The sequence below is a fragment of the Chanodichthys erythropterus genome, chromosome 2 (assembly GCF_024489055.1).
Source record: "Chanodichthys erythropterus isolate Z2021 chromosome 2, ASM2448905v1, whole genome shotgun sequence".
Classification (NCBI taxonomy): Eukaryota; Metazoa; Chordata; class Actinopteri; order Cypriniformes; family Xenocyprididae; genus Chanodichthys; species Chanodichthys erythropterus.
Genome location: NC_090222.1, coordinates 29,210,104 through 29,228,017, shown reverse-complemented (window position 1 = coordinate 29,228,017; position 17,914 = coordinate 29,210,104). Strand labels below are relative to the sequence as shown.

At 35.9% G+C, this 17,914-nt stretch overlaps 1 protein-coding gene across 10 annotated transcripts in view; it reads right to left on the bottom strand.

Moving 5' to 3' along the window:
* arhgef1 (Rho guanine nucleotide exchange factor (GEF) 1) overlaps nucleotides 1-17,191 on the bottom strand; it is a 50,241-nt gene extending 33,050 nt beyond the window's left edge. The window contains exons 1-2 of one of the 10 annotated variants that reach the window (XM_067408481.1): nucleotides 16,881-17,191; nucleotides 2,664-2,728 (exon numbers count right to left, since the gene is read on the bottom strand). In XM_067408481.1, the coding sequence (XP_067264582.1) occupies nucleotides 2,664-2,690 (27 nt within the window). In that variant the 5' untranslated portion in view covers nucleotides 2,691-2,728; nucleotides 16,881-17,191. Of the gene's footprint in view, nucleotides 1-2,663; nucleotides 2,729-11,135; nucleotides 11,359-16,880 lie in introns of those variants that run through there. The other 9 variants (XM_067408516.1, XM_067408489.1, XM_067408508.1 and 6 more) reach the window with 9 other exon arrangements.
* Nucleotides 17,192-17,914: the final 723 nt, after the last annotated feature.

The following is a 17,914-nucleotide window of genomic DNA, read 5'->3' as shown; positions in this document are numbered from 1 at the left end:
GTTAGGCTACTTAAAGTGTTTATATAGATCTTGTGTATGTTCATTGAGCATTATTATCTGATTACTGTAATGCTAATGTCAGTAAGTTTTATTTGGTTGAATTCATTGTTCTCATTTTCTGTGACATACTGTATATCAGGGGATTGTGTAACGTGAGTTTATTGAACAAGAGAGTTTCACTTTGATATGAAGAAGTCATACTTCCAGCCATTTCAACACAATGTGAAACAAAAATGAATTTCTTATAGTATTTGCTGATTTTGTGACAGAAAAAATACTGTATGTGCCACCAGAAAACACTGCCTCTTCTGTGTGTGCAACTTCTAGGTATAATAATAATAATAAGTTTTGCTAATACCACAACATTTAATCTGATTGGTTTTCATTGGATCCGTCATATGTAAATGATATGCGGCCCGTGACACTTGCACTTGGACCATAGTGCGGCCCACTGGGAAAAAAGTTTGAGAACCACTGCTGTAAACCATAATGCTCAAAATAATTTATTGGTTTGAGTAGGGAAAATTAAAATTAAACAAATTAGTTCAATCAAATTAACTTTTATGAATACTTAGAACTTTCTTTTTTTCTTTTGAGTTCACGAAACTGACACATTTTAAGTAATCTGGATTGTTTAATTTTTTGAGTTCAATTAACTTGTTTTCTTTTAATGTAGACAAACCTAAATTTACCTGAAACTGGGCTGGGATTTTTATTTCCCCGTATGCTTTGCCATGACACTCGAAAGGGAGAAAAAAAAATGCTAAAATTAAATTTTATACAAGATTAAATGTTAAGAGAGGGATTTAATGCTTTTCTATCCTATTTTAGCAGAGTTTCTGTTACATGTTTTTTTGGGGGGGTTATCATCATGGTGACGAGTGGAGCATGAGCCTAGTTTGAGAACAGGTATACGATAAATGTTCTATAATGCCGTACACTTTCAGCAATTGCTATACTATGCTAATGTTATCAAAGATTGTGTTACCAGTTAGCATTTGCTGAATTAGCTAGTTATAAATTTCCACTTCTAATAACATGTTGAGATTACATGATAATTTTCAGTTAAATGCATGAATTAATTTACTCAAACATTTCAAGTTAAGAGCAATTAAAATGTATGAATAAATAATTGAAATCTGCCAGTTCTGCTTACTTAATCTTTGAATTTCTTAATTTAAAAAATTATGTAATTGAGTTTTGCCAACTTTTTCTGGTTTACAGTGTACCTCTGCTAGACTGCTACACTTAGGGCTTGACCATTGTACTTCCCAGACTCCCTCAGAAAGGTCAGACCTCCTTCAAGCTGGTAAGAATATGGAGAAGTGTAACTCATTGCACAAGACACTCAGAGAAGAGTCAGCTGTGCCGCCCCACCTACTACAGCACACATTCCTGATTTTATTAAGCATCCAGAAACATTTGCGTCTCGGCAGCAGCTGTAAATGTCAGACAGTGTATGCTTTTGTGTTTTAGTGTATTCATTGTCCATAATCTGATGTGAATTTGATCTAATAACACAAATAAAACTACTACTGTTACTACCCCTTCGATAATACGCATTTCATGTACAAATGGATTCAATAATCTGTGTACTCAAATACAAGAGGCATAGTCCATCACCTTATTGTCATTAAAGTCAAAGAAAAAGAAAGCGTAATAGTTCAGATAAAAGTTCATTCATTTCACAATATGTGAAATATTATGTGAATATTAAAAAATAAAAAACATTAGAACATAAAAATGAATAAAACATAAAATATAAAACATTTATATTTTCATTGTACTAAAGTAAAAAGAAATGATTAATCTTGATTAATTTTATATATATATGAAGAGTTTGGTTCCAAAACGCGATAAACGCCATTTTCAAAAAAATTGAGTTTTCGCCAAAATCAGTATTGTATCTGGTCGGTATTGAAATGTCATTTATTAATTTTACGCCAAACGCGATATCCGTCGTGTTATTCTGTCATGTTTTCTCCCTTTCTTTCCAAAACGCGACAAACGCCAGTCTCCTTTCTCTGCAGAACACAATATATCCGCTCTCAACCAAATCACAGCGCTCCATTCCACCCACTGTAAACATTGAAGGCTTTTTTTAAAAGCCGTTTTTAATACCAATGTACTCGGCAAATGTGTTTATTTAACCGTACGGTGGCGCCAGATACTCTTTAATCGGTAATGACAAATAATTTATAACATTAACAAGATTCATTTTGGGAGTGACGGCTGAATGTATTTTTAGTATTTTTATAAGATAAATATTGGCAAAATTTAAACTCTGTCATGTATATGAATCAACTTTGAAAAACATTTGAAAAATAACTTTTATATTGATGGATTAATTGCATTTTGAAAAAAAAAAAAGTTTCATGGATTTATTGCATTTTGGGAAAAAAAATAATACGTTTTTATAATAAACTTTTTAAAATAAAAATGTAGATTTGAATTTTTAATTTTTTTATAACCAAAAGATACTATTTGAAAGTTTGAAACAGAAAATAGTGGTTTTCATTTTGCCACTTTCTTGGTAAAGAAAGCACCTTTTTACTCAAATTAATCAAAATGGAGTTATTGCGTTTTGGAACCAAACTCTTCATTATATATATATATATAAATGGCGTAAAATTATATATATGAGGAACTTCAGATGCCTTTACCCCATTTTGGGCGTCTTCATAATCCATGCTGTCGTAGTTCGCACCAACACTGGTTAACCGAGGTCCTACAAAGACAAGTCATCATGAATAGCTAGAATGGGCATCCTTTGTCAACAAGACCAGACAAAGCAGAGCACATACAAACATACTGCCAGCAACAAAGCAGATTGGACGATCCAAGTATACAGAATGGATAACAACAACATCAGGACCAGCCAATAAATCAATAATAGATAGAACCATGTGGAAAAACTAGAGCCAGATACAGCCTATCAATGAGGATGGTTTTGAATGAATAACAGTGACTTAATTTCTCAGTGGTCAAAAGATCTATAGTTCAGTTTATTTGTGTTCCTTATCCTCTGCCTTCAGAATAATAGATACGAGATCTTTACCGCAGAAGAGATTTTTAAAAGGTTTGTTCGCTGCTAATGTGTTTGTCTACTCATTCTCCGATATAAAACAAAGGCTTCCTATGATCTAATCTCAATGAGCATCAATACTGGCATTGGGGTACTGTACTGCATTGAGTTTCGCAGTGAAAGTGCACTAACTTTCAGAAAAAAGAAAAAAAAAGCAGATAACAGGGGGATGTCTTTGCATACCAGACTACCGTATGCAGCTGTTGGGACAATGGCCTTGTCCTCTGCACTGGAGCAGTGTGATAGCAAAGGCCTAAAATAACTGCTAATGGAGCAGTGTTTGTGTTCGTGTTTTATCAGCTGCTTTAATCAGCCAAGTCTCTGAGATCTTCAAAGCTTTCCAAAAAGCTGCGTCTACAGTGCAGGCAAGCATAAAGAGACAAGAGAGACAGCAAGAGAGAGAGAGAGGGAGGAAGTGGGTGTAATTTCCTCAGGAAACGATCAGAGCCATTTTTTGTCAACCTGTCTGCAAAAAGTCATGTTCAGAGTAACAGAGAGCATAAAACAAAGGAAAAAGACAAGAAGGGACAAACACACACAAGTGTATGACACATAAAAGAGAAAGGTGAAGAGATTTATGGCACCTTCCACAAATAGGATACACTTCGGTGTCCCATTATTGTTATAAAGCATTATAGGCACAAATATGTTTTCATTTGGAGTGAGGACTATTATAAATGTTAGATTTAGACAAATTTAAAATTAATCTAGTATGAAAAGTTGCTAGTGCACTATACATCGAATGTCTGAAAACCCCAACAGATTTTGGTCTGCCCCACATCAGAGGTCTTGACCTTCTCAACTCAAATGTTTAAAATCTAATTTAGAAATTCTGTTAAATTTGAAAAAAATGTTAACCATTTAGACACTCTGGATTTAGAAAATTTAGAAAAAATTAAAACAACTCATATAATATGAGTTTGACCTCCTGAGGTTGCAATCGACATTTTATGAAGGTGAAGAATCTCCTTTCACTGTGAGAAAAGAAAAGCATTTTTGTTTCAAGCTCTATTTTGTATCCAATTGATGGAAAGCATATAAAGTGCAGGACAGATGATGATGCTTTCTCTCTTTTTTTTTTTTTTTGAGACTTTGTCTCTGTCGCAAAGAGAAACATCATGACATCAGCGGAATAGTAAAAATAATAATAGAAGGAGGAAGAGCTAGCAAGAAAACCAACAATAGATGAAGTCATTCATGAATGCATATGAAAGCAGCGAAATAAACTTGTTTGAGCTGTAACCTTATTTGAGCAAAACAAGTCCAGTGAAAGCAATGACGTAGGATAAGAGAGGAAAGAGGCACTGACATAAATAAAAAAGTGGGTAGAAAAATGATAAAAGTCATAACTGTTCTAGACATCACAAGCATTACTCAGACAGGACTCTTCATGAACTATCAGTATTACATGCTAAAATGCGATTTTGATAGATGACAACCTAAAAGACATTTAAATACACCCACAGCTTTTAATAAATCATCTCAACAGCTGTCAAGATCAATCAGCAAGAGTCTCTTCAAGGAAGAGATGAAGATCTGCATGGTGGCTAAAGACAGTGTGTTTCATCTCAGTTTAACTGAGAATGAGAACATGGAGCCACTGGGGTGTTACAGGTGGGGTTAATGAGGGCTATCTCCTCAAAAGTATGTAATGACTGCACTCTCTCTCTCTGATTCTCTCTGGACTGTGTGGTATTTCAATACTGCAGGAGATTAGAGATCTCTGAGCTTCTCTCAGTCGTTCCAATAAGAGCAGAGGAAGGGCGGTGTACAGGCATGTGGCCTCGCTGACCATGCGAGCGTAAAGTGCAAAGAGAGAAATAGAGAGAGGGAGAAAGAAATAAACAGTGTGACAATGTTTAGAGCAAAGGACTGTAAGGATGTGTGACTGAGAGGTGTTAACCTCGAATAAACATCACACATTCTCCTCCCATAACTTATTTTTTTCTTGCCATCAGCGTTCCCATTTTCTCCTTTATCTAGGTAATGTAAATTTAAATGTAACTTATTTCTGTGATGGCAAAGCTGAACTTTCAGCATCTTTACTGCAGTCTTCAGTGTCACATGATCCTTCAGAAATCATTCTAATATGATGATTTGGTGCTCAAGAAACATTTCTTAACACTATTATCAATGTTGCTGAATTTTTTTGTGGAAAACTGTGACAAAACATTCTTTACACACATAAAAAAACCTCCTACTTCCTTCAACTCTCTATTCCCAAGTATAGTAAGAATGCTTGAAACACCATTAATCCCGAAAAAAGGAAGGAAAAAAGCTTGTTATTTACCCTGCTGCGCACTTTCATCTCCTCCTGCTTTCTTTCTATAGCCCCAACTTCCCATCATTGCTAATAGACGTAAACGTTGCCTGGAATAACCCGGAGGCATGCGTTCTGAACACACTTAAAGGTAATCAAGACCCATTTCACTACATTTCTTAAAATGCCAATTCCTGGATGTTTCGTCCAGGACATATTTCAAGTATATCTATTACTGCTGTAATATCTGAGGCATCCATAGTATTAAAAGCACCTGAATAAGAATCAGAAACACTGTTCCCTGACAAATATGTTTCCCTTGTGATGGAAGGCAAAACACATTTTCAGCCTGTTGCGTGAGGTTGGCAAGCTTGTGAATTTTCCGATTGCATCCCTCCTTTAGATCTACCACTTTCTATCTTCTCGTTTTCGTTCATCCTCCATTTTGTACTTTTTAACAGTACTTGAAATGAAAAACTGACAAAAATGCCCATCCCCAGCTGATATGCGCACTATTGACAAGCCCACAAGCTCTGCAGCAGACTTCTACCCGACAGTCAAAGCGGCATTATGTCACGAAAGTGCGGACTCTGAGGAAGATTGCGAGGGCTTAGGGTTCCATTTGGGACAGGGCCGTAATAGAGCAGACCCTCATGATTTTGTTTAAAGGTCATTAAGGCTATTGAAATATTAGATAATTTTAGCTTTTTTATTACAAGTAGGGCTGCACAATTAATTGAGTTTTTAATCGCGATTATGGATGCCACTAGGGCTGCACCATATATCGCATGAGATTGTCACGCGCATTTCGTCAGTAAAGCCGGTTCCCTGATTACCGCTAAATCGCCATCAAATGCTTTCAAATGGAGCGGCATTTAATAGACAGAGCCGTAGATCACTGATAAGCCACGCAATATCGTGTTCATTATCGAAGGCGATACATCTGCGATATGAACGCGATATTGCGTGGCTTATCAGTGATCTACGGCTCTGTCTATTAAATGCCGCTCCATTTGAAAGCAGGTGATGGCAAATTAGCGGTAATCAGGGAACCGGCTTTACTGACGAAATGCGCGTGAAAATCGCATGCGATATATCGTGCAGCCCTAGATGCCACGATTTCGTAATCGTTCAAAGGTGCGATTACAACAAAAAATATTCACTTTACATTATTCTGCGCGCTTAAAGAGTAGGACTGCAACGATTAATCGCAATTAATCGTTTGCAAAATAAAAGTCTGTGTTTACGTTATATGTGTGTGTTCTGTGTATAATATATGTATATATAAATACACACACATTCATGTATATATTTAAGAAAAATGTTATATTTATATATAAAATATTTATGTTTATATGTAATATAAAATATATATAAATATATATATTTATAATACATGCATATATTTCTAAACTTTATACCTGTATGTGTGTATTTATATATACATAATTATTTTACACAGAACACACACATATATATTACGTGAACACAGACTTATTTTGCAAATGATTAATCGCAATTAATCGTTGCAGCCCTACTTAAGAGGTGTGTTTAGAGCATGTTATGCTGTGAGAGGCAAATCACGACTACTTAGATGAAAATAATCTTACAAAATGGAATTACTTTTGATCAAATTAATTAACGAAACCGAGGTATCATAATATCAACACCATAATGAGAAAGCAAATGAAATCTAAACACCCGTCGAATGAGGAAAGACAGCTGTCCATCACTGCATTCACGACAGGTAAACGCAGCTGTAAGTTATCCCCGAGTGAGCGAAGATGATAACTTAACTGATAGCAAAATGATTTTGAGACATATGCTTACTTTAAATTTCGTCGAGGGAGATATATTTACGAACAGAAAACAAAGTGCTACTGATAGAAACTTAGCTTAGCATTCAGTTATGTATTATTATTTTTGTGTCTCTGCAACGTCTGTCAGCACGGCTCGTTTTCTCACCCGAGCATGTGGATATTATTGTTTTTCTCAACGTGAACATGTGAAACAATATAAACACGATAACCATATACTGACTCGAGTGTATTATGAACATTTTGTACAATAACCGGCGGCGCTGTCTGCTTTATTAGTGTTTTTCTCGCTCGCGCTGCTTAAGATTAAATGCTTTTCTTAATATTTTCTGTTTACACATATTGTTTAATGCTTTGAATTAAAAGAAAACCTTAAGATATAATAAGCTTGTTGTGTATATTGCCTAATCGTAAGCTTGTTCAGAAATGGCTACAAAATATTGATGAATAAAACAATAAAGTCTTTCTCGTTTAACCTCACTTAAATAAACGAATATCCGAATATTCGTTTTTTACAAGCCCAAATAATTCGAATACAATATTTTGGAAAAATGCCCATCCCTAATTGTGATCATCATAATTAATTATTTCAAGGGAATAATCGACAATTATGATTTTTGTCATAATCGTGCAACCCTAATTACAAGGCATAAAAACATAACTTTCAAAAGTTAACTTTTTCTAAAATACATAATTTTTTATCTATAAAAATGTTACTGTTTTTAACTTTATAAAAAATAATTAAGATGTGGTTTAGAATTTAGCTGTTTTTTTAAATATTCATGAAAATTGTATAAAAACATTCTTAAATCAGCATGAATACAATTTTTTTTCTTTATCTAAGACACTTTTTGCAAACATCTGCCAAAGTTATCATCAATATCATATGATATTGCTTGTAAGGAATGGGTTTGGGGGCTAAGCGGTGCACTATTGTCCAACGGGTGCAAATGCTGGGTGAGCGAATCAGTGCCGCACCGCAGAATTGATTGGTAGAAGCCGTGGCAGCCTGCAATCTCCCTCTAACCGTTTCCAAATGTGGGCTGCGAGTCCAGGGAGTAATCAGCCCGCTTCAAACACAGAGCCCTTTGACTGCACACAAACCTGGCCTGTCCGGCTGCCCAACAGACCTGCTCCACCTCTGGCATGCCGACCGGGATTCAGCAAGTTTGTATGTGTGTGTGTGTGTAAGAGTGAGTTAACGTCTGAGTATGCATCTGTGTTTCAGTGTGTACACGTGTCCACGTATGTTCTCACGTTGAACATCTCTGAACGGAGCACAGTTATTCAGGAACTTTACATCATGTAGCGTTTGTTTCCAGTGGCTGAGCGCTGAAGGGGCAGGGAATGCCAGGAAGCTCCAGCACTGTGATCAGCAGCCAGGATTCAACCCACCCTTTTTTACGGAGCCAACCACATTTAGTCTATATGCCTAAAACACACTCCCAGAAACAACTATGAAGTCTGGTAGATCATCCAACTTTAACCTCCATCTTGAGTCAAGTCTGAGAGATGACTATATCTGTACCTCTTGAATATGTGCCAGTACCAACAGGAAAATGCTAGAATTCAGTCAAAACAAGTCGTCTCAATGGAGACAGGTGATCACTCCATAGCTCAACTCCAGATCTGAACACTGGCATCACCCCACATCAAATCATTTTCCTGCCCTCCACCAGCCTCGCTCGCTTTCCCCTCCACAGTCCTGTCACCGCATCCATCATTCTGTCAGTTCATCACTCCACCCTGGGCAATCTGACTCAACCTGACTGCAACTCGCTTCTCTTCAGCGATTCCTGCCTGCATCACGTCTCGCCGCCAAACATCTAAGAAAGGATCCTGGAACACCACATCATTTTCTGACATATGCCTTTGCATCAAACATACAACACAGTGATGGCGATGAATAATTCCACCAATTTTAACCATTCATTTAGTCTTTTGAATTGTACCTAGTTGCAATTAAGGGAATTACCGTTAACTAAAATTATCACGATTCAAATACTATTAGTGGAAAAATGTTAATAATAATATGAACAAAAACAAAATGGACACAGATGACTTCAGAGAAACAATGTAAAGACCATGCGAATTGTTTCATTGATCCAAACTGCCTCAAGCTAAATGAACATAGGATTATATGCCATTTACTTGGCAAATCCACCATATAGTTAGCGTCCAATGCAGGCAATCTGACAAGATCTGAGTGGATCTATCTAGTCCATACTGTGGAAACATAAATGCTCTGGAGTTGCTGAGAGTGATGATTGTAACTGCTGGATGTAGCAGTAATGGCGCATTTATTGCACAATCACTGCCAGTAAGTACTGCAGTATAGTGTGTTGTTGTGATTTTCGACATATAAAACTTTGTTCACAGACTCTGATGCTATTATTTTGTGTATGGTGCAGTTTCTGATGAAATGCAGTATGCATCACCACAAAGAGATTGAACAATGTGGTGCTATGTGCTATTTTTCGAAAACAAAAAACTGAACTTAAACACAAAAAGTAAACTTTTTAAATGACAATTAATTTAGTTTAGTTTTTTTAAAATGCAAAACAAAACTTGTTTGCATTATAGAAATATATTGGATTAAATCCTAATTGGATTCTAGGTTAATACAATAAGATCACAAAGATCACAAACCTGCATCAAAAGTAAAAAATACTATCAGTTTAAAGTGTTACTTCACCCAAAAATGAAATTTCTGTTATTAATTACTCACCCTCATGTCGTTCCACACCTGTAAGCTTTACGAATCTTTTGTTTCGATTCAGTGGTTCGGAGCGTGTATCAAACTGCCAAAGTCACTCCCCCCAGTGGTAAACCATTGAAATTTCAAAACACTTATGACGTAACAAAGCCTCGTTTACTGAAATCACATGACTTTGGCAGTTTCTTACATGCTCCGAACCACTGATTCGAAACAAAAGATTCATAAAGCTAGGAAGCATCATGAAGCGGTGTTTTGAAATCGCCCATCATCGCTTCATAACATGAAGGTTGAACCACTGTAGTCACATGAGCTGATTTAAATATGTCTTTAGTAGCTTTCTGGGCATTGAAAGTGTTAATTATCTTGCTGGCAATGGAGGCCTCACTGAGCCATCGGATTTTAACTAAAACATCTTAATTTGTGTTCTGAAGATGAACGAAGGTCTTATGGGTGTGGAACAACATGAGGATGAGTAATTAATTTTCATTTTTGGGTGAACTAACCCTTTGAAATGTTCATTTTGTATGGTTAAATTACAAAGGAGAAAAATTTAATGAAAAATTACACAATTAAATCATGCCCACTGATCAATACAAACATTCAGCAATTCAAGTACCACCATCATGTTTTTGTGAGATTATATCATGTACTGTTCCTACTCGATCGCTTAATCCAACTGATCACAGTCTGCTCCTCCATGAATTAATGACTTTGAATTTACTGTCAGTGTGAACGCACCTGAAACACACAACAGGCAACTCCCTGTGCCAGACCACACTGAGAAGAAGGACGAAGACAGGCGAAATTCTGAAGAAGAACAGGGATCTTGAGACACACTTTTTTTTTCTTTTTCTTTTTTTTTTTTTTTTTAAAGTTGACAACTTTTAACTTGACACGCCATCTTAAAAAAAACAGCGCCCGAAGCAAGAGATGACACAACAGCCAAAGACATCAACAAAAGTCCTGTTCTGCTGTCAATGACTACCAACTCACAGAGACTCTATTACAAAAAAATCCTTTAGTTTCTCTTTGGTCAATTTAGTCAATCTCTCTTTCATTCTGTCATCTTTAACTTTCCATTTCCACATTTCAATAGGACCTATTCATTCCTCTCTATTTACTTTGAAGACATATCTCTCAGTTATACCTTCTCTTTAAAACTCTGCATCTCTGTCACTCTTTCAGCTTTTTAAAACATATTTAGCTCACTTTAAGCTTTATATTTTCCATATAACAAGTAACTTTTCTACACACCTGGTTGTATCTGGATAAAGTTAATAAGTTAATCGTCCTTTGCTTCCTAATAACATACAAGCACAATTCACACTGTGAACACATCCACTGACAGCTTCCACAAACATACCTCCCAACCAGACATACGCCACTACTATTACTCATGACAAGACATAGGGTTCTTTGTTAATGGGTCAGAGAACACCAACAGTTTCTGTTGCTGCCTCAGCAAAGTATGCCAAAAACATCACATTACACATATACACACATCCCCAGCACACTGTGAGAGCTTTGTCACTGCATAAACACACAAACAGGGGACACTCTGCTGCTGTTTGCACTGGCCTTCTGATGTCTCAATTCAGTCGATATTTGCAAACTTGACTCAACAGAAAACAAAATTAGCTCATTTAAAGCTCCATACAATAAAAACACATAACAGAACAACTTTTTTTATTCCTCTGCAACAAGAAACTACTTGATTGTGTTCACATTTTCTCACCTGCTGCACAGACATACTCACAAACTTGCTGCAAACACAAACTTGCTAGGAAAAATATCTATATTGTGATTATATACACCATTATCATGAAACAGAATTATACACTTTGGTGATATCGCCCACCCCTATTGGACCCCACTGACTTGCATATACATTTTTTTCCATGCATGTTTGGAAGTTGAGTAAATTGACAGAATTTCCAGGTGAACTGGAATATGAATATGAAAAGATAAAAGGGTCCAATATATTAGATATGATCAAAGTCTAATATCTTGATGTGAGTAATTTTATTATCGTGATATGAGTAATTCTATTCTATAATAGTAATTCTAATTATATTTCATGATAATGGTATATAATCACATATTTTTCTGTAAATAAGTTTGTAAAGATGCCAACATTGCAGATGACATTCAAATTTCACAATTCTCTATGATTTCAATACCACAGCAAAAAATAATATTTAGCCTAATATAAGTAAAAAGTTCTCAAACTTTTTGAAGACAAGTAAAGAATGATGAGTAATTAAATAGTAATAAAGAAACTTATTTCAATACAATAGAACAAAGATAAAAATGAAAAAAATGCTTTAAGTTTTTCAGGTACTGTACGTCTAAGAGAAATATTAACAAGAAACTATCAAGAAATAGCCTACTAAAGGAACTAAATAAAGTAATAAAAACACTGCACAATCATCACTGCAGAGTTTCCGTTGTCCGGTAATTACCGGACATTGGCTGGGAAAAAAATTAAATGTCCGACAAAATTAAATCTCTCCGGTCAAATTGTCAGATTAAAACTGCCTAATAATCCCGGCCCCGCCCCCCTAACACAATCTGAATCGACCGTTTGAAAGTTTTTAAACAACATCGCATGTTGCATTTCAAATAAAGCACACGCTTAACGGCTATAATATAGACCTAAACCATGAACTATTGAGAGACGTTTCAAATATGGCCAGGCCCAGGCAGACTAGAAAAAAGTTTTTTTCAGAGGCCAGACGCGAAGGAGGATACTGAATCAGGAACGCCTGAAGCCTCAGATGTCCAGAGCCAGACAGCTCCGCCACCACAGGAGAAAAAGCCGAAGTGTAGGGCGTATCGGTCGGAATGGAGTGACAAGTTCCCATGGCTAAGATGTGAGGTAGTTGATGGTAACGAAAAAATGTTCTGTTCGCGCTGCGAAAAGGCAGGACGACGCAACGGATTCACAAGAGGGTCGAATAATTTGAGTTTTTTTCTGTCTATTTGAAATTTAGGCTAATAAACATGTTGCATATACGGCCTGATTGTCATTTTTTAAGTTACATAAACTGCTTTCAGTTTTCCTCAACTTGACTAATTAAGAGGCGATATTTGACCAGCATATCATCAAAATGTCCGGAAAACGAAACCTCTGCCGGTCACTTTGACCGGCACCATTTTTTTCTAGCGGAAACTCTGCATCACTGCATGAATTAAAAATGGTTGCTTTTAAAACTGCAAAAGTTATTCAGTCAAGAGCAGCGAGTGATTTTCTCTTTTTCTTTATATTAGGCTGCTGTCACTTTAAGACCTAATGCACGGATCTTATATACTGACACGCATCTTCTTTTCTCTCAAATGCGCATTGTGACAAAACTTTGTGCCCTTGACAGTTTAAGCACAATAAACTGAAAAAGAGTGCAATTCAGTACTCAGTTAGTTCTCACAGTTGGTATTGCTAGTTTAAAAATGGCTTAAATATGCATGAAAAGGATAAACTTTTGTGACACCACAGCACTGTGATCATGTCACATGATCATAATCAGGATAGAGACAATCTAAAATCAAACCTGCTGACATATTCTACCGATTTATCGTGTCTATCAGTATATCGCCCATTTACGGTGAATCTATTAACTTGCATGCTTGAATTTACATTTTTCTGTTTGCCACTTGTTATTACAAAATATAATTTCCCATAAGCAGCACACTATAATTCCTATGGTCTAATGACATTATTCTCTATTCCAGGAGTAAACACAAAGCACAATGTCTACCGAAAAACAAGTGTATGAGAGGAAGTGAGACACAGTGAGAAAAAGGCAGGTAAAGAAGTGATACAAAATGAAATGGCCTGCATTCCTTCAAAAGAAAGAGTCAGTAGCATTACTCTGGACAAGACTGTACTTGCCTCTCTGTATGAAAGTCAGAGAGAGAGAGACGAGAAATGTCAGAACAGGAAGAGGAAGTGGTAAGGCACCTCTATTGTTTCAGTTATAATCCACCAAATGACAAATCTGGGAGCAAGCACATCACACCAACTTATACTGAGCAACTTATCACACAGTGTACAGGTGCTAGAGTAGTGACATGATGCCCAAGCTTTGAAATATCGGCAGGGACACAGTATTTTCAAAAAGGTAGTACTGTGATGCATGAGTATATTCACAAAGTGTCCCTTCATTTTCTGTATAAAAAATTGTAGTGTGATAGTGAAGAAAATAAAACAATGTTCAGTATATTATTTATGTATTATCTCAGCAATAATAATAACAATAATAGTAATAAAATCTTGTGCAAACTGTAAATAAGTAATACAACAGAATAGCAATAACATCTCATCCCCATGATAAAAGAAATATTGCATTACTACTTGGTAGTGACAACCCTGACTTATACTAATCTAAACAGCTGAAGCAACTTATAGGATCATGTATAAAAAATATCAGTGAAAAAAGTGTTTTTTTATACATTAATGTTCAAAAATGTTGGTTCAGTATTTTTTTTAAATTAAATTAATGCTTTTATTCAGTAAGGATGCATTAAATTGATCAAATGTGATAGTGAGGACATTTACATTGATACAAAAGATTTCAATTTCACATAAATGCTGTTCTTTCTATTCTATTCTATATATTTTTTTTCAATTCATCATAAAATCCTGAAAAAAATCATGAAGGTTTCCACATTGATAATAATAAGAAATGTTTCTTGAGCACCAAATCAGCATATTAGAATGATTTCTAAAGAATCATGTGACATTGAAGACTGGAGTAATGATGCTGAAAATTCATCTTTGCCATCACAGGAATAAATTAAATTTTAATATGTAATAAAATAGAAAACATGCATTTTATATTGTTATAATATTTCACAATTTTACTGTATTTTTTATTAAATAAATGCAGCCATGGTGAACATAAATGTCTTTCAAAAATGTTAAAAACCCATATGGTATGTATTCTAATAATTGATATTGCACACATTGCACAGAAAAAAAGGATGATTAGATTGTAGATTAGAAATGCTTGCTTTGAGATTTTCAATACAAACAAGCTTGAATCTTGCAGATCCTGTACAAAGCCAATCCAACTGGCTTTCGTGACAACCTAATCATTCCAGCTTTTCCACTGAACTAGAGTAATTAGGAATCTCTTTGTGATGATTCGTACCATTTGAAGTCAAAAAGGCCTGAAGGGCTTTATTGTTGACTCAAACATTTTTGCGTCTAAGTGACTTGTCTTTCTGTTTTTCCATTATGATCTACAGTAACATGATTCCACAAACTGCTGCTGCTGCTACAACAACAACAACAACGCTTGTGTTTGGCCATTCCATGTGTTAGTCCTACATAACAAAACATGACTGACACTTAAAGAATTATACATTATACAGTGGTTCGTTTCAGTCCAAATAATACAAATAGTCCTAATTATTTTTAAAATGCAACAACAAGCAATGAGAATGTTTACATAAAACAACAGTGGGATGAAACCCGAGCACTATCAGCTGACAGAGAAACACAGGCAGGTTAACTGATGACTGCAATTTCTCTTCAAATGCATCCAATAAATATGAACAAGGCTCACTCCATGAAGGTTAAACTAATCTAATCCCAGTTCACTCTAGCTGTCAGACGGTCGTAGCTAAGAACTACATCAAGACTAACGATGCTTCTTAAGTGCCCCTTGCCCAAAAATGTAATGGACTACGGTGGTTTTCTACACAACGAATTACCTGGAAGCCAAACATAAAATGTAAACAATGGCCTACATCAATTTACCTTGACATTCGCTTATATAACGACTGCAAAAACAGAGTTAAAGATAATTTATGTATTGACAAGTACAAGGGCTACAAATTGTACTCAGTATATCAATAAAATTCATAATAAACTCCATGTTTTCTGCCTGCCAGGGCTTATTATAAACGCATTATACAGCAGACTCACATTTGATTGGCTGAGTGGTGTTTCAAGAGTGTTGTCATTTAATATAACAGTACAGGGACAAAGACTGGAGAATGTGAGTGGTGTAAAGTTGAAACAAGGGAAGGAATAAGTTTTCTGAAAGCTTAAGTTACTGTTTTCTCTCACGAATAGAAGCAAACGGTGTGATTCCGCTTGAAGCGATTAGGTGTTTCTCTCACCAGTGAAATACAAAACACGGACTGGAACAAAAGCCCATTGATTAGCTAGCGAAGGCCTAGAGCAAGGATGGGAAATCCACTTATAAATGCTGATCCAGACCAGGCTTTCACTTTGTCCGTTGGTTGGAGACAAGTAAAAGTTGTTGCTTTGGTTTATTTTGTAACCATTTTATTTACATATTAGCTACTTGAGTATTGAACTGTTGTATAAATGTATTATGACAATCGTAATCGTGCGGATTTACAGCAGTGCTAATATGCAGTACATCTCTCGCTACTCATGTGATATTGCTTAAAATATTAATACAGTTCATCATAAAAAAAAATCCAAACTCGTGTTACCTGCAAGGCCTTACATTTCTATCACGAACTAAAGTTGATATAATCAGCTTATTATAAATGTATGAAATTACAGTAGCGCTATAACGTCCTGTCATTGCTGATCAGGCAGAAATATCAATAACAACGCAAACGGTGGTTATGTTGACATTGCTTTTGCATGTAATGCAAACATTTTGTCGAGACATTTAGCTGTCAAAGATCAGAAGCAATTTCCTTTACTCATTCAAAAGCATCTTGCGAAGAAGCTAGATTCAAATATTACCGTCGCTTTCAGTTTGTTGAAAAATAGAGGCGCGGGTCGACGGAAATAATAGGAATGCAGGCAAAGGTTATATTGTAGCCAAACACAACATTCCGCTCGCTGAGCAAAGGCAAACTGGCAGGATCGGATCGCTCGCGGATCATGCTAGTAATCAAGCACGCGAATGCTCCCTCTGATGACAAATCACATCATTGCGGACAAGAAAGAGAATAAAATGCCTCAAAATCAAAACAGACCCTGTAATCTAGATGTTTAAGCTTAAAACTTACCTTCTAAAAGGTGAGAAGGAGTGACAAGCGCCTCTGAAGGCTTCCTGTTCTAAACTTGTCGTATGTCGTTCGAAAAAAACATTGTACGCGGAAGTGGAGACAAATTCAAGCGCGCGACCTTTGACAGCAGATATAAAAGCAGGATTAAATCATTCTTCTCAGTGTGCGGATGATCATTAAATGTGTTTAATAACCACCGAGTGCACTCGACAGGAAGCTATGTGTTTTTTACGTTGGAAACGTAACTTTTCGCCGTCCACTGCCTCTTCCTGTGTGACTTGCGACCACCAGAGGCCGAAAGATGTCCAAAAATCGTTCATGTATGTATGCCCGTATGGTTCCGTGCAGTGTTACACTAAATTTGTTCCCCTCCATTTGTATGGCTCTTAAACGCGTGTTCAGGGACACTATGGCTCCCCGTGGCATTATTATACACATATTCACGATTTATGAATGTGAACGGGTATATGGTTGACCTTACGTGAAACTCCACCATCCTAGATTGCATTTTGATTTATTTGTGAACTACACTGCAGTCTTATAGATTTTTAGTTGTTTACTCACCATTTTCATTTATCTAGTTAATCTCAGAAATTCAGCGAGTTTGGAACCTGACAGGATGTAGGCCACCTCATGAAACCTTTTACACAGACAGAAAAAATGAACGAGTATTTTTTTTTTTTATCATTTATAGCCTACTGAATGCCAGAGAAAAATCCATACTCTTACAATTGAATGTCAAGAATATTGTTTATTGCTTTTGAAGATATTACTCTTTGCTCATTTTTTGTTCTAGTCATCCTTTCTGTTTTAAATTTTCACAATAAAACAAAGAAAAGGCTTTACTGTTAGGTAAATGGTATTTTTTCACTTTTCAATGTGTACACACAAATACACAAAGTTCTATGTACAGATGAAATTTCCTTTAGAACGGGTAAGTCAAGGGCACCAACCGTCATGTAACAACTCTTTCAAATTGTTATCTGGAATCAGATAAGAACTTTCCAAAGAATTGTAAGAATATATCCGTGAAA